Consider the following 23,965-nt stretch of genomic DNA (forward strand, 5'->3'; position numbering starts at 1 on the left):
CATAGTGGTTTAGTTGGCTCATGCATCTGTCTGTATGCACACTTCCTTTTTGCTGGAGAGATGTTGAAATTGCTAACTAGCTTTCATTTATGGTCACTGACTCATCTTCCTGTGTAGGCCTTATCTTATACATTCAATAAGGAATACATTCTAAATATCTTTGCTCTTGGAGAAAAGATAGCAAATATTTTGTACACGTGTAGAAACAATACTAGAAATTAGTTCCTGGTTTCAAGGCAGAATCCTAACACCTTACACTGGATGGCCGTCTGACAGTGGTATTTTGATTGTGCTTTTCCTGCATGGGTGGGGGTTGGACTAGATGGCCCATGAGTTCTCTTCCAACACTATGATTCTTGTCAGACAAACCTAACAAAGCTTGAAAGGGTTCATTTTAGGAAATTGACTATCAATCTATGGCCATGATGGCAATTCCTCCCCTCTCCCCCACCATAGTCAATTTAGCCTTTAAAATGTTGTTTTCCAACAACCACCTCCAGATCCTCTCAGCCATCATGGCTGCAGCTGTAACTTTTCCCAGATTGGATATCAACCAGTATTATCCTAATGAGAAATTGCAGAGTGAACCGTGAAACTAGCAGAACAGATAGTGCACAGTTATTCAGAAGAGTTCAAGATAAATCGTACTGAGATTGAATATAGATTAGCCTATAGTCCCAACTTTTGAGGATTGTTTGGTAGCTATGGATGCTTTGACTTGACTTAATTATTTTTTTTAATTTAACTGTATTTCTTTGCCTTCATATGCAGGAATGTCATGATGATTCATCACTTCTGTGGCTAGATGAGATACAGAAGGGAATAGAAGATGCTAATAGAAACTTGGAAGGTGCATCAAAATGTAAGCACTCATCTGAATCCATATATTAAATTGTGTTCTACAATCGGTATTAAGAGTATTCATTTCTAGTTTTGAAAAAGTGTCTGAAATTGAATTTCACAAGACAAGTAGTTTGATTGCATGAACTGACTGTCTTAAGGTGGTAATGCATCATCCAGCAGTATTAGTTCTGCATCTCAAGTTATTTCAAAACTCCTCGTGCTAATTTGTCCTCAGTGACCAGCATATTGACTCATTTTAATGACCCTGAAACAGTCCCCACTGATAATACATGTGGCCCTCCAGATGTTACTAAAAGCAACTCCCACCACTTTTCATCATTGGCTTATGTGCCTAGAGCAGATGGGAAATACTCCAACAACAGGTTTGCCAATCCTTATTTTAAACAGCCTGTGAGCCACTGAGTTACTTCTGCTGAAGAATTTCAGATACTTATTTCAAGTTGGAATTGTTTGCTTTAGGTTAAAAATCTGTGCAACATTCCTTCAATTGCTTTTTACCTTGGGTGTTGATGTCAGTGACCTCAGTAAAACTACCTTGGAATAAATTGCTGGAAGATTATACCTTTCATTGGTAAGGAGGGTTGCTTCATTGCCTGGGTCATACAGATAAAGATAAGATGAGGCAGCAGAATAAATAGACTACATAAACCCCTAGACATAGAAGCCAGGAGTTCCAAATTATTAGAGCCAGCATTTCCTGTTCATAGTGATCTTAATTACAAAGTAATGGGAAGGGCAGTAAAAATGGAGAGACATTCTTTAATAAAATTACTTTTTTGGAAGCAAATCAGTTTTTCCTCTCTTAGTCTTTTGGTTCCTCTTTTGACAACCAAACCAAAATACTTCAAGGAGAAAAGTAAAGACTTGCTAATGCAGCAGAAAATTTTCAAGCTGTATGACTAATAGTTTTGAAATAGTAATAGTACCAGCTTTTTGCAGGAATTATTAGCAAAGATTTTAGAAAAGTCACAGTTATTCACACAAAAGATTTTAAGCAGGACAAAAACTAAGAGCACTTGCAAAATACTGTGTATTAAACATGTTGGAAGAAACTCTTCAAGTAGATACAGTGTGTGTTGAGTCAAATAACATCTATTAACACAATGCTATAACATTTATAAAGAGCTTTAGACTTCAGTCCTGTAAATCAGGGTTCGAATGCCTGAGAAACGCACTGGGTGACCCTGGTCTAGTCATACTCTCTCAGCCTCTCAGGATAGCAAAGACAACCTCTCTCTCTCTGAACTAATCTTGCCAAGATAGGTTTGCTGTAGAGTTGCCATATGTCATAAATGACTAGAACACACACTACAAAGTAACAATGACATCTATAGTAGAATTTGTATAATTATGATTGTGCAGAAAGGTGTAGGATCAGGTCTACTTTAAGGAACAGTATGTAAATGAGAAAAAGTGAATCTTTTTCTCTGAAATTCATTTACTTCAAGTCCTTTCCTCAAGCATTTTCTTTCACCCAAGTAGAAAAAAATGCTAATAAAGAGGTAAATACAGCTTCTTCAATTCAAGCACCTCTTTTGCTAAATGGGAACTCAGACCCCTTCATCCTTTCTTTCTGCTATGGCAGATCAAATTTAAACACACTGGCTTGGCTTTCGTGTTACTGCCATTTAACACTCCCAACAGTCTCTGGCGGAAGAGGATTTCAGAAAATGGTCCGAAAGTTTCATTCTTTAAATTCAGCATGCAGTGAATAACCCAGCAATACTTTTATAGTTTATATAAGCTAAAGAGAACCACTGTACACAAAATACCTCAGAAGGGAGAAGAAATAATGTTGCGTAAAATGAGATGAGCAATAAATTGGGTCTCTGTTCTCCAAACTGAAAACTCTGTACATGCGCATTTTTTAATTGTCTACATAAAATAGGCAAAATAATTAGCTGTCCTTAGAACTCATGTTTCAACTCATGGTGCTATTTTGAAATAGTTTCGTATGGTATAATAATAATAATAATAATAATAATAATAATAATAATAATAATAATAATAATAATAATAATAATAATAATATAATATCTTTATTTGTACCCTGCCATCATCTCCCCAAGGGGACTCGTGGTGGCTCACAGAAGCACTGCAAGTGCCGCATATAAACAACAATACACAAGTATAAATACATGACATAAGTATAAAAACAACAATACACGTAATGAACGTGTATGACATCCTGTTCTACTTTCTAACCAGTACAGTAGAGTCTCACTTATCCAAGACTCGCTTATCCAAGGTTTACAATTTGTAAAATCATGACCTAACTTGATGTTGAATAGGCTTTTCCTTAATCCCTCCTTATTATCCAAGATATTTGCTTATCCAAGGTTCTGCCAGCCCATTTAGCTTGGATAAGTGAGACTCTACTGTATTATGCTTCTAGTGCCATGGAGGGCTAATGCAGGAGTTTTCAGAAGGGTATAAAATGATTGATTGAATGGGTCTTCTATAGCTGGGGATAATAAATAGGATTTTAGCCATCATTATTAAAATTGGAAAGAGACTAACCAACCTCCTACATTTTCTGAAGATGCATACAATAAGGATTATGAAGTACTTGGCAAATTAAAAGCATCATTGAACTAAACAAAATAAAAATGAGACTGAAACAGGCTGTGTCAGTATGGAATAACCAATCAATATAATCATAATTCTTATGCATTGTAGAGGTTACTAAATCTATTGTCTGTATTAAATCCTCTGCCTTAATAATCAAAGACTTCAGCGTGACCTGCCTTTCTCTTCCTGGAAAAGGAGTCATGAACTTTGAAACAGTGTCTTTAGCCATACCTTCCTGGAACTTTGCTCCCAATTTCAAGCCAAATACATACCTTAAAAGACCTTGTCTAAACTATAGAGTTTATATTTACTTTAACTATCAAGTGTTTCATAGTAGCCGTATTAAATGACTTGTTTACTTATCTTCCCAAATTAAGTGGATTTTAGTGAAGAACTAAAAGTGTGTATCAAAACACAAAATACACCAAGATCGAGTCAATTCAACATATGCCAAGACAAAATGTATAAAAGCTACATTACTTTTGAAAAGCAGAATGAATATTTTTTCAGACACTTGAGTTATGAATTTGTTTTCCAGTTAAAAATTCTGCCAAACTGAGAGAGGGTAGTATGTGCATATACACATGAGAGTTGATGCCTTCCATGAATAATAATAACAATAACAATAACAACAACAATGGTTTATTTCTTGCCCCTCTCTCCTCATGGCTCAAGGAGGGTTACAGCATTAATAATAATAATAATAATAATAATAATAATAATAATAATAATAATAATAATACACTTTATTTATATTTCACCCTTCTCCCCTAGGGGACTCAGAGCAGATTACAGCATTTACATACATAGGCAAACATTCAATTCCTTTACATATTGCATTAAAATTATTGTTTCTTTAGTAATCTGGGTATGTTTCAATGTAAAATTAGGGTCTTGAGTGTGTGCCTATATGGGAGGGATTCCCATTCATCTTAATGTATGCATTTCCCTTTAATGAATTTGGATATCAAACCCTTGTAATGAGAGTAGCATCTGTGATACAGAATTAGTAAATGTGGAATTACTAGTGCTTAACTTGAACTCTCTTTTTAGTGGCAGTTGGGACAACAGAGATAAACCAGTGTTTAGAAGAAGGAAACTCTGCACAGATCATCACCATTGTACAGTCGCCTAACTTCCATTTACGAACTGTACCAGAGTGTGCTGAAACCTACTACAGCAGCCTGCTGGATGCCAAAAGTTTAAAACCCAAAGGTAACATTCTTGCCCGGCTCAGTTTAGTTTGTAAATGCTTTTCGTATTGCACAAGAATTTGTTTGCTTTTGTGTTTTGTTACCTTATGCTTAAGTAAACATTGAAAAACAGGTCATGTACTAGCTGGTTTTTGAACCAAGTATGTTAATCAGCCTGATGGCAACATGTGAAGTATTCCTGAAAGATCTCTCTGGATGATCTGGTGATGAGAGTGTTTATTTCTTATTAAGCATGGGGAAGAATTGATGGTAGAGCAATGGTTTGTACCTTTGAATCCAGAGCTTTGTTGCAAACTAAAGTAGTTCTCCACATAAATTATGGATGCTTCTGGAATTGCTTTCATTTTACATATATTCCTGAAAAGCTGCTTCTGGAAGATGCTTCACATTCCCAGAATTCCTGATTTCTGAGTCCCACAACTGTTTATATTGACTGTAACCTTTGAGTAGTTATCTGCATATGTGTGCTGTGAAGACTGCAAAAATATGTTCCCCATAACTGCAGCACATTTTACTCTCAAAATACATGGGAACTAAATTATTGGGTCAAACTGATTATTCATCAAACTCAACATCCTGTTGTCCCTCAGTGACTAGTTTCCTTCCTGTGAGGCATCTGGAGCATGTTGCAAAGAGCAGTAATGCAATGTTCTTTTAACGGCATCCACTTTTTTCTGGTTTTTACCAGTCCTAGCTCTCAAAGTGTGCACGAAATTTGACTTCCAAGAGCAGCATAAACAGTATCTGTGAGGAAACAGCTTCCTTTTGCTCATGTTTTGAACCACAGATTAGTTGCCTCTTCCCTTCCTATCCACATCACATACTCCAGTCTTTGTTTGGCTTGTTCCCACAACTTAATACTAGAGACTAAGGATAAAAGATCGCTGTTTATTAGAAAGATGGCATTCAAAGCCATGAACTACTGTACTTTGGACACCAGTACTTAAAGGAGCACCTCTCCTTCTATATGCATAAGGACTGAGATTGGACAGATGAGATTGGACAGACAGGGCACCAATAAGAACAATAAATTGTGGGAGAGCACAGGAGAAAACCATCTTTGCTGTGGGGCCTGTTTGTAAAATACCTTCCCCTTAGATGCCTAGTTGTCACTGACATTGGTTTTGTTCTAGTGCCAAATTAAATCATGTTTTTAATTAAACACTTTGGAGCCTAATAGAGCTCTTCCAAAATATATATGGACATGGTTTTAATCTTTTCTTATTGTTTCATATAGTTTTAATTTATTAAACTGTTTGATATGATTTTACTCTTGTTATTTTTATTGCTTTATTTTTAAAAATTATTTTTAAAAGTTGTTGATTTCAGTAGTAGCCCCCATGAGGCTCCATCTATATTGCCATATAATGCAATTTGAAACTGTATTATATGGTCAATGTAGACTCATTATATGTATTATATGAGTCTACACTGACCATATTATGCAGTTTGAAATTGTATTATTTGGCAGTGTAGATGGGGACTGAGATCCCATTAGCTAGGTTAAGATAAAAATACAAGCAGTCCCCAAGTTACAAACTTCTGACTTAGAAATGTCTCATAATTGAGAACAGAGTGAGACAACAGGAAGTGAAAGAAATCTACCCCTCAGAAAGGAAATTCACTCCTGAAAGAGGTATCATGGGTGTCTCAACTGAAGCTTTATCGCCAATCCTTGTTTCCACAATAAGCCATTTTTTTTTCAAAATCCAATTATAACAGGGACAAAAAGTGAGGTGAAATCTTCTGAATAGGAGCACAGACAGCAAAGCAAATGCCACAGGGATATTATCCCTTCCCTATGTTATCCAGAGCTAAAAATGATCACATGAGTAAAGGAGGATTAAACCCTCCATCCTAAAAAGTATGTCGTTCCCTGGTCACCAGACATGGGACTAAGAGAAGAGAAGGGAAAAGAAAAACTATATTAGCTGCTCATTTATCTCTCTTCCAAACTTACCTGATTCGTTATGTGGATCTGCTTATGCTATAGTTTTTGTAGTGTTTACATATGAAATGAGGCTATCCTATCCTAAGATGCAGAAATCAATGTAGTAAGACTGCTTAAAGCTCAATTTTTTCACTTTTCTGCTTTTTACTCTGAACTGTGATGGTGTTAAAGGTGTAGAAAAAGAAGAAACAGTCTATGGTTATATTAATTATGTAATAAACAAGTAGTCACCATGTTTCCTTTAAACACTTTTAGACCCAGATGAAGGCCCTTGGATCAACATTTTAATGCAAGGCCTCTATGATTATTACTACAATGTGGAAACTGGAATGGGCACCTGTGTTCCTCCTGAAGGAATTGTCCCCAAAACATCTTGGCTGACTGGTGAAGAGATTAAGGTAGAATGTTGAAAACATGGGCTGCTCAGAAGTTTTGTTGTTGTTTTTAATTTTTGATGGGAGAGGTTATTTGTTCATTCATTCGTTCATTTTTAAGCAGGAGGGATAAAGCCTGGAGTTGGGGTGATTTTTCAATTTCAAATGTGGCTGTTCCCATTTGACTTGAATCACACAGGAGGCTTTACTTCTGATATTTCATCTTAATAGTGTAGCAGTGTAGCTCTCCAAGGCTGTTTTTGCAGGAAGCAGGACCAGGGGTCCTAGCAGTTTATTTTATCCTAAGGGGACAAAGACATACTGAAAATGTCCCCCATTCCTGGAGAACCTGTATAGTTTCCTTTTATATTAGTTTCCTTCTATATATATATATTTTTCAAGAAGTTACTTAAATCATTCTTATCAAAGTACCCCAATTATGATCTGGAGTGGATGAGAGTGTGATTCCTTTAGAGCAAGGCTATACAGCTTCTAGAAGTCCAAGGTAGATCAGCACTTGCAGGAGAGCTGTTCCGATAATCCTAGTCCAGTGTTCTCCCAACATTTCCCCCCAAAACATTGTGTTTCACTGCATTTGGGAGGGGGAAGTTTTGGCCTATTTTAGGTCTGATTTGTGGGAGAGAAACACATGAGCCTGAAATGATAATGCAGGGTTACAGTGAAATTGCCTTTCAGGGTAATTTGGGAGCTGCAGGATCTCGGGTCACAGTGGGGACCTTGCAGGAAAACCTGTGGCCTGGATACTGCAGTTTGCATAGAATGTAAAAAGACAAGGATTTTAGGACTGAATCCAGTTGCTAGTCTAACTATTATGTTATATGGTAGAGTCTCACTTATCTAACATAAACGGGCCGGCAGAACGTTGGATAAGCGAATATGTTGGATAATAAGGAGAGATTAAGGAGAAGCCTATTAAATATCAAATTAGGTTTTACAAATCAAGCACCAAAATATCATGTTATACAACAAATTTGACAGAAAAGGTAGTTCAATATGCAGTAATGCTAGGTAGTAATTTATGAATTTAGCACCCAAAAACCATGATATATTGAAAACATTGAGTACAAAAATGAGTTGGATAATCCAGAATGTTGGATAAGCGAATGATGGATAAGTGAGACTCTACTATAATTATATAAATGATTATTAATTCTTTCAGTTTAATTGCTCTTATTGAGACTAGCTCATGGATTTGGAATCACTGTCTGTCTGTATCAATTTAAGATGTTCCTCCAGGAGAAGGAGAAAATGGTTACTGAGTAAAAGCTAGTAGTTCTAGGCAACTAATTACTACATGTGGCAGGAATAAATTTATATTGGAAAGTAGGTAGGTTGTTATTTTGAGGATCAGGGATTTTATGAAGTAACTTGCAAAACATCCCATTACGGTATATTTCATTATTCCCTCAAATGTTTAATGTCTTTTGAAACAGCCAAAGATTGCAGCAGACACAACAGATATAGCTTCTCTTTGACTTATTTCAGTGGCAAGAAGGAAACTTGTTTTATACATTGGAGAACCATGATGTTGTTGAGTGTATTGCTCAAGGCAGTACTTGGCAGCATTTTAAAAATAAGTAAGATATTGTAAATGCTTATGTGGAGCCTGTGTAATCAGTGCAGTTTTAAGCCTTGTACCATTCCATTGTGAAGCAACATGAATTTCAGAAGACATTTTACAACTTAATTGGAGGGGGTTGATGGCATTGTTAGGGTAGACTTTGGACTTGGCTGGTAGGACGTATAGTAAGCTGCTGCAACTGACTTTTGCATGGCTTCTTATGTTTTGCTTGAACCATTACATTCTCTTTTCCTCTCTTAGGATATTGTTAATCAAATTACATCAGACTATAATAGAAAACAATTGTGGTTTGCAAACGAGGACCTGATAATTCAACTGCAGGCTAGAGCAAGGGGGTTCCTCATCAGAAAAAAGTACAACGAAAGAAAAGCATATCTCCAAACCCAGGAGCCATCAGTGATAAAACTTCAGGTATCATTATTAAGTGAAAATCCTTTGCTTCACTTGGATGTTGATGAACAATAGCCTGAAAAATATTTTAGACACAGTGTTATAATAAACGCCTATGTTCTGGAAAGTAATTCCTATGCAGTGAACAAACCTGCTATTAATGCACACAATTAAGATGTGCTTATGCCTTCTTTTATTTCATTTGTGTAAAAGCCTTTGACAACACAATATGTAGTTTGTTGTCATTTCCCTGTAGTCATGTTGGCAGTCCCTACAGTAGTTTTGGTCTGGATAGACCAGGGTCACTATTGCAGCCTTACATTCTTTCTGTGCCTATGTGATGGTTTAAGAATTAATATTAGAGCACATAGACAGAAAACGTGTTGTTACATTACCTTGTTTAACAGTTGCTGTGTTATTAATACTGGTCCTCTTTTGAAATAATTCAGAATTTGATCTGAAATACATAAAGAAAGCTTTGAATGAGTGGTGATATTTTATTTAGGAAATCAAATCGTCATAAAATGAATGCATGCATTATATATTTAATAAATTCATATTTAAAATGTCCGCACCCACTTTTCTGACAAAATGTACTCTTAAGTGGATTTAGAAAGTGTTTTAGAACTGATCATATTACTAATATTTTGCATCTGGAAAAACAAAACAGGCATGCTGGAAAGGATATAAACAAAGGAAAATCTATTCTGAAAGACTTGAAACGTTGCAAAGAAATGTTGCATCTGTTATTAAGGTAAGTGCAATATATGTTTGAAGAACTGCTGTGCTGATATATCTCAGTTGTCTTCCGGTGCCTTTAACTATAAGGAAACTGTTTAAAATGTGTTTGGGCAAGGAACTCCAGAAAGAGTTGACTAGATCATAGTGGTGTCTGAAACTATAGAGAAAGTTCTAGTATTGTATGCATTTCATAGAAGAGTGAACACTAAAACTGTTGTTAAGCATTTTAAATACCTTCTTTCATATTCCACCTTTTCTGTAGGCTTAAGTAGGTATTCTTGCATAATGAGTGCACACTGGATGCATTGTTTGTTCGTCCATTCAATTGATGTATATCTTTTTTGTTCAGATTATATCCAATATTTCAATTGCATCTTAGTATGTTCGTTTGTCTTCATGACTGTTTTCCAAAATTGGGACTAAAGGCAGCTTACAAATTAAAATGAGTACAGTATAGACATAATGTATAAAAACTCAGCATTAAAATAAAAGGAAGCTGTTGCTCTAACGAGTTCCTACCTGAAATGCTTGTTTTACAAATGATTTGTGAACATGTTATTTATAACCAATATCTTTAAAAATCACTGGGAAATTAAGATTTATAGTTTTTAAGTATCTCCTCATCCTTTTCCCTTTAGATCCAGGCATGGGTTAAAATGTGGTTAGCAAGAAGAGCATACAAGAAACGTCTGCAATATTTCAAAGATCATGTAAGATTTTTACCTTTCATATGTTTTCTCAAGTTCATAAGTGGGTTCCTGCTGCTTTCTATTTGACCAGAGGAAAACATTTCTACAGATCAGACATTTTCTCCTTGAAGTCAAAGAGTTGGTGGGGGAAAAGAACATTGGTTATTTAGTTTGTGTTCTATGTACATAAAAAATAATTGCAGCCAGGATGTTTATTGTGTAGTAATGTCTGAAAATGCATTGTCTTGGCCTCTTTCAGAATGACGAAATTGTGAAGATCCAAGCCTTCCTTAAAGCAAACAAAGCTAGGGAAGACTACAGAATATTGAGTAAGTGCAAAATAGTAGTTTTATGTACAGTATGTTCTAAGACAGAGGGGAATTATGTGGTCTCCAGATGTTGTTGGACTGCATTTCCCACAGTGCTTCACCATTGACTATACTGGTTAGGGATGCTGAAATTTCAGTCCAGCAACATCTGGAAAGCTGCATAAGTGCACAGCTGGATGTCTTTAAAATAGCAACACTAAATGTTGCAATAGTTTTATGGAATTGGTTCAGAATTAAATGTCTAAAATTAGTAAATGTAATTTCGTATTTATTTATTTGACTTACAGCGGGTTCTGAAAACCCTCCTTTGAATGTCCTGCGCAAATTTGCCTACCTCATGGATCAGAGTGATTTGGACTTTCAAGAAGAGCTGGAAGTAACCAGGTTAAGGGAAGAGGTGGTCACAAATATCCGATCTAGTCAACAACTAGAGAAAGATCTGAACCTCATGGATATCAAGATAGGATTGCTAGTAAAAAATAGAATAACACTGCAGGTTAGTCAAATTGGATGAGATATGCTGGTTTGGTAAATTCAAGAAATGTTGCTCACTGTTTTCCCCCTAAATGATGATTAACTATCTGATACTTCCTCTTTATTTCACAATCTCTTTCTGCCACCTTCAACGCTGTTGAGTGTCTATGGCTGACATTTTGACTGGGCTCTATGTATTAGCTCAGTGCCTGTATTTTAGATGTTAATTCCTTTGATCCACAGTATGCACTTTTTTATAATACAGTAAGTCTCCTGTATTTATGAGGGCTACATTATCAGTCAGACTGTGGTTATGTGAAACTATGGATACAACTCAACTCCATTGAATTACCTCACTTACGGCCTAGCATCCTATAGAGTTGTGTTGGGGGAGCCAAAGGTTCCTAGGGAGGTATCCCCTTTCAGAATTTTCTAGACCTTCCAATGCAACTCTAGTATCTACTGGGAAAGCATACCATAAAATTGCATGCAAGGTCTAGAAAAATGCCTAGAAAGACCAATTTCTTCAAATATAGGGTAAGTAAAACCATGTGTATGGGTTTCATGGTTAGGGGATCTTATCATACTAACTTAAACACAAGACTTGAAGATGTTATTTATTTGGGCTACAACTTCCAGAATCTGGAATATTCTAGCTGGAAAATTTCAGGGATTTGTAGTCCAAAAACATTCAATTTCCATGTTCTGTTTAAATGGGAAGATAGAGAAGTTTATTTGGTTGTAGAGGAGAGTTGCAGTTACCCCAAATGCCAGATATCTAATGTTCACAAACTTGTAAGATATCTGTTGAGTTTTAGCTCTTCTTTGCCTTGACAGGATGTCATATCACACAGCAAGAAGCTGAACAAAAAAAGTAAAAATCAGATGGAGGAGATGGTAACTGGGGACAAGCAAGGCATCAAAGGCCTGAGCAAAGAGAGGAGAAAAAAACTAGAGGCCTATCAACATTTGTTTTATCTTCTGCAGGTAAGTGTCCAATAACTAAAGTCTAGTTTCGTTCATTGTATAATTTACATCCTAGAGGATGCCAAATTCTCATCTTTACTCTGTGGAATCTAAACTCTTTGCTATGTTGTCCTTCTTTTTGTGTTGTTATTCTGCTTTGTTTTCATTGTTACTTTTCATTTTTTTTAAATATCCAGGATTAATGTTTCTCTTTTAGCTTGTGATGTTTACAATCAAATGCATTTTCCCCATATTTCTTTATTTTGTTGTTTCTTAGTGTTTAGCTGTGTAATGATATTCAATGATGGTCATACTTACCTTGAATGAAAAAATATTCAAATCATTCTGTTAATACATAAGGGTTGAAGTCTAAAGACTGCAAGTGATACAAAACTTTACAGGGGAACAGAACTTTCCCTCCTTCTATCAGCAACCTTGCACCCTTTGAAAAGATGCTGCCAGGAGGCATGGGCCCATCCAATTGAGATGGCAAACGAGAAGAAGATGGGCCAAAACTAGATGGAAGCACCTAGTTAGTTTTCCTCACCATGCAGCCACCTCTATTGCTCCATTCTTGTGGGATCTCACATTCTGAAGCATCTTTGGGGTCTTAATACACTCTGAAGTTTAAGATCCAGTTCAAAGCCTTAAGGAGGTTCATCACTAATCTATGGCTTTCTTAATACATTCCACACAAATAGCACATCTGTCTCTTTCCAGGCTGGTCTTTATTTCCTGGAATCCTTTAAATTAAGAGGACGGATGTCAAGGGTTGTGGTTAATCTATAGTTTTCCATCATGAAGAAAGATCATTCCTTAGATAGTGAGATTGGGAAAAGAGGAAGTTTAATCCACCAGGATTGGAGAATATGACAGCTTTTTTTGGAATTTCTGGAATTTGAGAACCCCTTTGAAGTAGCACAGTGATACATGGGAAAGGGGTTTAAATAGTAGAAAGCAGGGAATCTCAGGCCAGAGATTAATAGTGATGGCATAGAGATTCTGGCAGGAGTGATGTGGGCAGCTGGTGTGTTTATCTGGATGGCATGGAGTATTTTGAGAAACTTATCAAGCACAATTCCTTGGGAATTTGTGGGATATTTTTTTGCAAAATCAACAAATGTGGCCCCTTGGCTGACTGACAGGCTAGGAGTTGGCACATTTCATACTTTTGAGAGCAACACTTTGAAGGCAGTCTGAGTTTGTTCCTATGAATTACAGAGATAGCTGTAATACTTCCATAGTAAGATTTCATCTTAATATTTTCATCCATGTGCATGTTGCTCCTTTTGAAACAGTTTAACTTCCTGCTGGTCCATTTTTGGGCTTAATTCACAGTGCTGTTTTTGAACTATAGAGCCCTATATGGCTTGGATATAGGCTTCCTGAAAGCCCTGTTTCCCCATATTAGCCTGCCAAAGTCTACTGATTTTCAGGGGAAGGTTTTCTCAGGCTAGGCTGCTGAGGACATGGGGAGGGAGCTTTGCAGTGGTTATTCCCAGGTTTAGGAATTCTTTAGGAACCCTTTTACCTCATTCTCTGCTGTCCTTTTGCTGGCTAGCAAAGAATTTCCTGTTTAAACAGACTTCCACCCTTAACTGACCAGGGTAGAGTAATGTAGATTAGCAGATTACAAGACCTTTTTCTTAATGTGCAATATGTATTGAAAGGTGTCAGTGCTGCTTTTAGGTTCTCCTGGGACAAATTAAGCGCTCATATTTTGCCAGATAAGAGTTAAAGTATTATAGTTTCTCCATGAATAAGTCAGCCAAAGTTTTTAACTAAAATCTCTAAACTTATACATGAGCATATACAAAACGTAATTTATATTTTACATTGCTTTGAGTCTCATTTAAGAGAATGACATAATAAAGATCAAATAAATAAATTTTAACTGAGCTAATAAACATGATCTCCATTATGTTGCGTGCTTTACTCCAGTGGATGCACATGTGACAAATGTTCAGAGAGAGAGAATACTTTTGCATTAGTAAAGGCACACCATTAAGAGCATTAATACTAGGATTATTCAGTATCTGTACTTCTCTGTGGCACTTATTTAGGTAGCTTTCAGTCATTAAGTGTGAATTAGTACTCATATAGATGGTTTTGATTTCTTTATGCTTATAAATCAAGTAGTGGGAAAGTGTTTATTTTCATTAATGTGCTATTATAATATTTCTTTCATAGACTAATCCAACTTACCTGGCGAAGCTGATTTTCCAGATGCCCCAGAATAAATCTACCAAATTTATGGATACAGTTATCTTCACTTTGTACAACTATGCTTCTAATCCACGAGAGGAATACTTACTTCTGAAGTTGTTTAAAACTGCTCTAGAAGAAGAGATACAGTGCGTATATTAAAAGATGGAAAACATCCTCTTAAATTTTTCTGTTTTATCAGACTCTTCTCTATCTTGACTGATTAAGTAAAGTAGTTAACTGTTAAATATCCTAAAAGATAACAAACCATCCATGGTACCAGTATCTGCAGTCTCACTTATCCACATCTAAATAATATGTTCTCTCTACATATTTCTAGTTCTTCCAGTACTATTCTGTGGTATGCTTATTGCAGAAATTGATCATATAATAATCATTCCGGAGGACATAGAAATGCTAGAGATTCTGCAATATGCTTCCATTGAAAGTTGTTCATTTCAATAAGGTTTTTTTGTGTCGTTACATTTCTGCACTAAGTCTGAGAACATTTGCCCCACAGATATTAGGGTTGTTCTGTATTTCTGTTTCAAGTGCCATTTCTTCTGCTGTATGCTGTGTGTCCATTCAGATGGTCCTGATATTGGTTTGATTGTCTTCAACTAGAACTGAAGTGTGATTATTATTTTATTGCAGTTCCAAGGTAGACCAGATTCAAGATATTGTCACAGGGAACCCTACTGTCATCAAGATGGTGGTCAGCTTTAACCGAGGCGCTCGAGGACAGAATACTCTACGCCAGCTGTTGGCACCTGTAGTGAAAGAGATCATGGATGACAAATCTCTAGTGATCAACACAAGCCCTGTGGAAGTATACAAGGCATGGGTAAATCAACTGGAAATGCAAACTGGAGAAGCTAGGTAGGTATATCCCACAGAGATAGATAAAACAGAGTGTAATTTTTAGTTATTTATTTGGGTTGCTTATAGGAGCAGGATAGAGTGAGAGGAAGGAGCAAATATACCAACTATTAGGCTAAAGCTGTTAGAAAGTCAATTATTATGAAGCATGTTCCGTACTTTTGGCTGGATATAGTAACTGCTTGCACGCTGAAACAGTCGAGCTCCTAAATGAGAAAATGAAGTGTTAAAAGAGACTATAAGCATGTGATTTATATTCAAATATGAAAGTAAAGTTTAGAAACAGCGTATGATAACATACAACTTACCTGTAGTCGGAAACATGAAAGAAAGGCCAATGAATCTTACTGATTTATATTCTCGGTTCTAGCTATGTCAACTGCTTCTCACTGGTCCAAAGTTAACATAATTAGCCCATTAGGTTAATTAGAATAGAGTACTTAGTAGTACAATGAGGATGTTTTAGACTTAACATAACAGTCTAATAAATTTGGTTTCTTATTAGAGTATAATGAGTGCTACTTCACTATTTGGTTAGACAGCTGTGTTGTTTTTAAGTTACCTTCAGCTAATTCTGTTCAGTGAGGTCTTGGATCTACCCCAGTGTCTTGCTGTTTTGTCTTTACTGCTCAAAGATAAGTCTCGGTGTAAAATCAATGTTAAAATCTGTGCCCAACTTGAAATTTATTCAGTACCAAATTTGTGTGTGGCGTTTTGGGGCAGAAAATGTTTACAGTGCAGGAAACAGTAAATATTTACTGTTTTGTGTACTTATTTTGTGTAAAACTTACACAATATTGATTTCTGCACAAGAATATTGTTTTCTTTGCAAAAATTCCATGTGTGAATTTTGTGCAAAGAAGTCTTGAACAGCAAGGATTCTTCTTGTCAGGATTTCCCAACACTTTTGAACACTTTTCATATTCTTTTCATTCCTACCATTCAGAGCAGCATGGGTTCTCCTAGGTCAGTGGTTCTCATCCTGGGGTCTCCAGATGTTTTTGGTCTTCAACTCCCAGAAATCCTAACAGCTGGTAAACTGGCTGGGATTTGTAGGTCAAAAACATCTGGCGACCCTAGGTTGAGAACCACTGTCCTAGGTCATCCAGAATTTCACCTGAAGTGACTGCCTCTCTCAGGTTTGTGTTTTATATATATATGTTCAGTAGAGTCTCACTTATCCAACGTAAATGGGCCGGCAGAATGTTGGATAAGCGAATATATTGGATAATAAGGAGGCATTAAGGAAAAGCCTATTAAACATTAAATTAGGTTATGATTTTACAAATTAAGCACCAAAACATCATGTTATACAACAAGTTTTACAGAAAAAGTAGTTCAATGCACAGTAATGCTATGTAGTAATTACTGTATTTACGAATTTAGCACCAAAATATGATATATTGAAAACATTGACTACAAAAATGCATTGGATAATCCAGAACGTTGGATAGGCGAGTGTTGGATAAGCGAGACTCTACTGTAATTTCATTATGAACTTTCACAAAAATATGAGCTGTGCAAGGAAATCTATAAACCTGAATACTAAGAACTGGTAAATTGCATTTGTGTCACATGCTGTATATAGGTATCAGTACCTACAACTATACATATGGGGAAAACATGGCGGTAGAAAGCTAAGGGAAAATTCCTCATCAAATGTGGTAAAATCTGCTAAAAAGTGATTTGCACAGTTGTACTAATGTTGCAGATTTAGTAGTCTGAATGAATTTGCAAAAACATCCTTTTGAGTCCTGCCCTTCAGTATTGTTACAGGAATTCAATCTAAGTTATTATATCTTTTCATCAGATCAAATAACCATGCATGCATATCTAAACTTTGTATTAAACGTTTTAAAAATGTAACATTCTGCACAGTTTGTTTTCTTTCTTTCTTTTTTTCCCTTTTATGTAGCAAACTACCTTATGACGTAACAACAGAGCAAGCATTGACACATCCTGAGGTAGTGAATCGATTGGAGTCATCAATTCAGAGTCTCAGAGCAGTAACTGATAAAGTCCTCACTTCTATATTCTCATCTCTAAATTTAATGCCGTAAGTCTGAGGTCCAAGTAGAACTTTGGTGAAACTTTGTGGAAGAATTATTGGAAAAATGCAAGAATGCTTAAGCATGCTTTGATCTACAGTGGCACTTCACCAACAGAGGGGGGTATTCCCCCAAATCCTCAAATTCAGATATGTTTATATCTATTAGCATTCATAATGTATCTTTCTCTTTTGTGTTTACATATGGTTTTAGTGCCATCTTGTTTTATTTAGTTCCAAAGTTTGTAAAACAAATGCAGTGCTTTGTTTTGAGTTTTCTTTGGTTGACTTGAATTAGTTGTTTTTCATCTTCTCTCCATTATTTTCCTTTTTTCATCTATTTCATGTAGTTATGGATTGAGATATATAGCCAAAGTTCTGAAGAACTCACTCCACGAGAAATTCCCAGATGCAACAGAAGATGAGCTATTAAAGGTAGATTTGTGAGGGTGATTTGTCAACATCTTTTAACTATGCAGAGAGAAAGGGGGCATTGCTTTAGAGAACAGGGTACGTCAGCATGTGATAAGAAAAAAGTATCCATGTTTGCTCATTGGTGCGCTTGAAGATGTGACAACTTAGATGGAACATTCTCATTGAGAAGGTTTTATATAAGTTCTTTGTATCTCTTAAGATCACAGGCTTTAATGGCTGGTGTCTATTCCTGTGCTGGTGACAGGATTAAGGATGAGAGTCAGGGCTAGTATGAAGGATGCATGAATGCCTGATTCAGGAGTAGCCAATTTGTAGCTTTTCAATTGTTTTTGCACTGTAGCACTTATCATCCATAGCCAAAATAGGCAATAGTGGGGCGTGAAGGGAGTGGCAGTCCAGCAACACCTGGAGGGCCTAATTGTATCAGCTTCTGCTTTTGTATAGCAGTGTTTAAGATTAGATATTAAACTTTTCATTTCATTTACTTACATGAGAATACTTCTTAAAACAACGTGTAACTCTAATCATAGAAGCGCTGGAACATATAGATACATCCGTTCACCATTTTAGTTCTTTGAAGATGCTTTAATAAGTGGGAATATGAAATTTTATTCAATCCTGAGTTACTGAAGCACTTGGTCTACTAGTGCAGATCTAGGTGCTTAAAGTGCTGTTTCTAGTTTCACTTGCTCTACCACAATTCAAACTGTTTAAATAAGAGTGGTGATGATAAACATCTATATTGCTTTCATTTTTATCCATCTGTACACAAATTATACCTCCAGAATTCATTTTCTAAAAACTAAAGATAATATGCCCAGACATACCTTCTCCTTTAATTGTAAGTGTGTATCCTTTGGCCTGGCTCTATCTGGCAGAGCAGATACAATCAGCCTGGAGCTTGCCCAACATTATCTCAAGATGTACTTATTTATCAGTTGCTATGTAACTCAGCTTGACATATCATCCAATTCTCTCCATAATCTTGTGGTAATCAGACTTGCCTCTTTAGTCATGACTTGCTACTGCTTGTTACTTGCATTTTCTATTTTGGTTGGAAACTGTGATACTAAATTGACAAGTTCTCCTGGAGGAAATGTCCATGTTGAGTGATAAGCAACTGAAAGCCAGTGTCCTTATCAGTAACTTCTCAGCACCAGTGAAAATTGAACTCTGTGCATAAATACTCCTTTCCTGAAGGTCAGAGTATTGGCATAAGGTACAAGGCTTAAAAATGTATATTTTCATTGAGGATAACATCTTGTTGAACACAAAAAGGCATAACTTCAAAAAACATTTCGTGTCAGGAGTGACTTGAGAAACTGCAAGTTCCTTCTGGTGTGAGAGAATTGGCTGTCTGCAAGGATATTGCCCAGGGGATGCCCAGATGTTCGATGTTTTACCATCCTTGTGGGTTGGCTTCTCTCCGCTTCCTGCCTGGGGAGCTGGAGCTGACAGAGGGAGCAGTCCTTCCAGCACAAGTGTTTAACCCATTGCACCACTGGCGGCTCCAGACTTCAAAATATAAGGATACTTAAAATCAGGATGTTAGGATGTTGGTGAAACCTGCAAAGCATTTCAATAATCTCACTTTTTGATTTTTAGTAGCAGCACTGAACAACTAAAATACAATGACATTCTGGGACTGAACTAAAAGGAAATAGATAAGAACAATTCATATTATTTTTAGGGTCTAAAGAATCCCCTAGCCAAGTAAGATCATGAGAATTGTCTAAAAAAGAACTTTTCCATGTTCTGTATATAAATTGATTTTAATAATATTAGTAATAGGTATGAATCATAGTTTTGATTTTTTAAAACCATTACTATATTAATGGATTTCCCCATCCCTACCTGTATGTCCTATTTTGCAGCTAATATATACTTTGGGACGGGATCAAAACTCTAGCTACATTCAAGTGATACGGTTATTGTATGTGGGAGAGAGATGCAGGGACATGCTGCTGCATAGAAACCAGAATCATTCATCGGCTTAGTATGATGTTATCACTGGGCTTTGTGGTTTGTAAGAGATCGGATAAATAAGTATTCATGGTTTCTGACACTGGCATGTTAAAAGAACAAGTTAAAGATCTTGGTTCAACTATCATGGCAAATAAACCACAGCCTAGCTCATTTCATTATTCTTCCTGAGAAGGGGAGCCAAACCAGAGCTATTAAGCAGCATGTACCAGCATGTTTACCCATTCATTATGAGCTAATTTCTAAGAGTTTTGGCTCACCAAGACATGGAAACATGGTCCGTGAATAAACTTTTTGAACAGAGGGACTTTTTTAATGCTTTTCCCTTTATAGATTGTTGGAAATCTTCTCTATTACCGGTTTATGAATCCAGCGATTGTTGCACCTGACGGATTTGACATAATTGACATGACAGCAGGAGGCCAGATCCATTCTGAACAGAGGAGGAATTTAGGTTGTGTGGCGAAAGTCCTTCAACATGCTGCCTCAAATAACCTCTTTGAAGGGGAAAACGCACATCTCTCATCCATGAACAGTTACCTCTCTCAAACATATGAGAAATTTAGGTACATACTGAAACATCCAGTAAATTATGAGACAAAAACATATCTGAGTTGCCAGTTTCCTGAAATTTTAGATTTATATTGTATTTTAGATATGTTTTTCTATAGGTAAAAGCCTTTTCTATTACCTATATCATTTCCTTATTAATTTTACAACTGGCCATATGTATTCATATAACTTTCCATATGAGTCTCTCTGGAGAGAGAGGGTGGGTTAAAAATAAAGTATTATTATTATTATTATTATTATTATTATTATTATTATTATTCTGTTTGCAGACTTCCCACCTAATATGCATGTCTTGGTAGTTCTTATAATGGCAGGTTGTGTTCATCTAAAGAGTAATAAATGCATAATTTATGCTAAGGGAAACTGTAAGTGATAGTAGGAAAAGCGTATTTACAGTACTCATTTTTTTCTATATCTTCAGACAATAGTAGGAAATGGTGCTTGGTTAGCTTGCCAAAATGTTTTAAGAAAACTATGGTCTTTGATGCAAATAAATTTGCAGTCTGGGTGGTGTCACTATGCAAAAGTTCCCTTGAGTCACAATAAACTGCAGTGTTAATAACAGTTGTCTAAAATAACTTCATTGATGTCATATTTATATAACTTCCCATAAATTGGAATATATCAGCTCAGTTGGCACCTGTTCAGTTTCTTTTTATGCTAACGAAGGCTTCATATTCCAAGGATTGTGACAGTCTCGCTTGAAATGTTAATGTTGGTTAGTTTTTAAACAATGCAGAAAACTAAGCAACATCATGTACGCTTAAGATTGAAGTCACTGTGATTATTGGGCTTTTGTTTGGATATTGGTACAGCTCATTTTCCCCCCATAAAATTACCTATGTGTATTTCTCCTTAGGAATTTTTTTCAAGCAGCATGTGTTGTTCCTGAGCCTGAAGAAAAATTCAACATTGATGAATATTCTGATATGGTGACACTTAGCAAGCCAGTGATATATATCTCAATTGAAGAAATTATCAACACACATTCAGTAAGTTTCTGCAACACTGCAAAATAAGCTAATGTCACTTGCAAGGCATCTTGATAGTAAATGGTGAGCAGTAAAGGAAATGGTGAAACATTGATTCAAAAAAGGAAAAAAAGAAGATCCAGGAAGTTAGCCTGACCCCAGTACCAGGAAGTATATTATACAGGATTATACGTCAGTCTGTTTTCAAGTATCTTGATGGATATTTAGTGATTAGTAGGAACCAGTACAGAACAAATGAACTATAAAGTTCTTTTTTATCATGTCACTAGATAAATAGTTGGTGGGAATGCTATGGATATCATTTATCTGGTTTCAATTAAGATATCGATAAAGCCCCTGTGGTATTTTCATTAGCGAAATGACTAAATATGAAGGAGATGAAAAACATTATTTGGAAAATCCATAATTAATTGGAAAACTATGCTCAAGGACTTGCCTTCAGTGGCTGCACTTCAGAATGAAAGGAGGTCCCAAGTGGAGCGCTGCAGAAGTCTGCCTCTTCAGTATTTTTTAATCAATGATTTAGATGAAAACCTGGGCTTTACTTAATAAAATAAAATTCAATTGAATGAAATACAAAATTTTACATTGAAGCCACTGAAACCAAACGCACAGGTATAGGACAGGGAATACTTGACTCAGCAGTACGACATGTGAAAAGGACATTGGGATTATTGTTGATGGTAACTCGGAACATGAACCAGCAGTGTGATGGAGCAAAATGCAAATGTTGTCATAGTCTACATTAATAGAAGTACATCTTCTAAATCAGTGGTTCTCAACCTGGGATTCCCCAGATGTTTTTGGCCTACAACACCCAGAAATCCCAGCCAGTTTACCAACTGTTAGAATTTCTGAGAGTTGAAGGCCAAAAACATTTGCGGACCCCAGGTTGAGAACCACTGTTCTAAATCAAGGAAAGTAATCATCTCCCAGCCTCATCTGGGTTATCAGATGTAGAACTCTCTGCCTCGGAGTGTGGTGGAAACCTCTTTGGAGTCTTTTAAACTGAGGCTGGCCATCTGTCAGGGGTGCTTTCATTATGCTTTTCCTGCTTGACGGGGTTGGACTAGATGGCCCATGTGGTCTCTTCCAACTCTTTATTATTTTGTGATTCTACTAAGGTCAGTTCTGAGTGTCCCATCTTACACTGATATAAACAAAGAGGAATTCAGAGAACAGCAGCAAGGATAATAAGTGATATGGAGAACAAAACATAAAGTGAGATAAAAGGTGCTGAGCACAATTAGCTTGATGAAGGAAAGATTAGGGGAGACCTCAGTGGCTGCCACAAAGATGAGGGTGAAGGCTTGTTCTCTACTGCCTCAGAGAAGGAAATCAATCCAATGTTTACAGGAGGATAGATTTTGATTGAACATTAGAAAGAACCTCATGTTTCTGAGAGCAGTTCACCGGTGGACCCAATCGCCTAGAGCAGTGGTTCTTAACCTTTGGATCCCCAGGTATTTTGGCCTACGACACCCAAAAGTCCCAGCCAGTTTAGCAGCTGTTAGGATTTCTGGGAGTTGAAGGCCAAAACATCTGGGGACCCACAAGTTGAGAACCACTGGCCTAGAGAGCTGGTAAGGTCCTCTTTTCTGGATGTCTTCAGAAAGAGACTGGACAGCTACCTTCTGGGGATGCTTTAGCTGGAGATACTGCATTGAGCCTGTATTTGGTGGTTAATGGGACTCCATCTCTGTGATTCCAAGTACAGCTAACTGGGAACAAATACATATTGAAACTAACAAGGTTTGTATCATTTCTACTCTGCTGTATCAATCAATACATTTCAAAGAATATATTCAAAAAATACAATGTCAAAAATACATAGTATGATTTTACATAGCAACCTTAGCCAGCATGGTCAATAGTGGGAAAGGCTAGAGGTTTCAGTCCAACACCATCTGGAGAGCTCCATGATTTCCCATCCTTAATGCTTTCCAGTCCCTTGATGTGAAAAGAAACATCTCTATTCATTTCACTGTGTGTTGTAATAGTCATTACGTCATGGAAACAGTAAATTTAGTTTTAAACTGACATCCTGTTAGCTGTTTTTATTGGATAGGAAACAGATGAATTTAAAGACTGGCTGATTTTAAATATAACATAGCATCTCAATCTAGATCTGTACCATATGGTCCTTTTGAAAGAGCTTGCTTATAACCTCTAGAATGAGTTCCTCAGAACACAAACACAAACCTCTGGCATGTCCTGTAGCTTGGGCCAAATAATGAGTGTTTTCCGTTATATGTCATAACTATCTGTAAACAACATAGTCACATCATAGTGAATCTTCTATTTTTCAGTGTCTGTTCTTGATGCGTTAAATAGATATATAAACTAAATTGTAATTTCTGTATAAAGGTATAGGATGGAATTTGGCCATATGTTTAAATTGTCCAGGTAAGGTCATTGGTGGCCAAGCAATAGGTTATTTTACACAGCTGTTTCTCATTACCCATATTTCCCCTACAATAGTGTATGTATAAATAGTCTTCAAAGAACGAAGCAGTCTTAGATATTGTGTAAGACCCACCTGCTTTTTCAGATGAATGAGGTGGACTTAAAAGATGTTGAATGAGAATGACATTACTGGAGATCCTGGTTAATATTATTATTATTATTATTATTATTATTATTATTATTATTATTATTATTATTCTCTGGCTCTGGCTCACGAAT

At 36.4% G+C, this 23,965-nt stretch overlaps 1 protein-coding gene across 3 annotated transcripts in view; it reads left to right on the forward strand.

Moving 5' to 3' along the window:
- The window catches only part of iqgap2 (IQ motif containing GTPase activating protein 2), a 182,587-nt gene that overhangs the window by 143,514 nt on the left and 15,108 nt on the right, over window positions 1-23,965 (forward strand). For all 3 annotated transcript variants that reach the window (XM_062972342.1, XM_062972345.1, XM_062972344.1), the window contains 15 exons: window positions 772-862; window positions 4,489-4,650; window positions 6,856-6,998; window positions 8,818-8,988; window positions 9,638-9,721; window positions 10,347-10,418; window positions 10,657-10,726; window positions 11,014-11,222; window positions 12,038-12,187; window positions 14,357-14,520; window positions 15,026-15,250; window positions 17,166-17,306; window positions 17,648-17,732; window positions 20,049-20,281; window positions 21,148-21,280. In XM_062972342.1, coding sequence (XP_062828412.1) covers window positions 772-862; window positions 4,489-4,650; window positions 6,856-6,998; window positions 8,818-8,988; window positions 9,638-9,721; window positions 10,347-10,418; window positions 10,657-10,726; window positions 11,014-11,222; window positions 12,038-12,187; window positions 14,357-14,520; window positions 15,026-15,250; window positions 17,166-17,306; window positions 17,648-17,732; window positions 20,049-20,281; window positions 21,148-21,280 — 2,133 coding nt within the window. The remainder of the gene's footprint in view (window positions 1-771; window positions 863-4,488; window positions 4,651-6,855; window positions 6,999-8,817; window positions 8,989-9,637; window positions 9,722-10,346; window positions 10,419-10,656; window positions 10,727-11,013; window positions 11,223-12,037; window positions 12,188-14,356; window positions 14,521-15,025; window positions 15,251-17,165; window positions 17,307-17,647; window positions 17,733-20,048; window positions 20,282-21,147; window positions 21,281-23,965) is intronic.

This window comes from Anolis carolinensis, chromosome 2, assembly GCF_035594765.1.
Source record: "Anolis carolinensis isolate JA03-04 chromosome 2, rAnoCar3.1.pri, whole genome shotgun sequence".
NCBI classification, from domain to species: domain Eukaryota; kingdom Metazoa; phylum Chordata; class Lepidosauria; order Squamata; family Dactyloidae; genus Anolis; species Anolis carolinensis.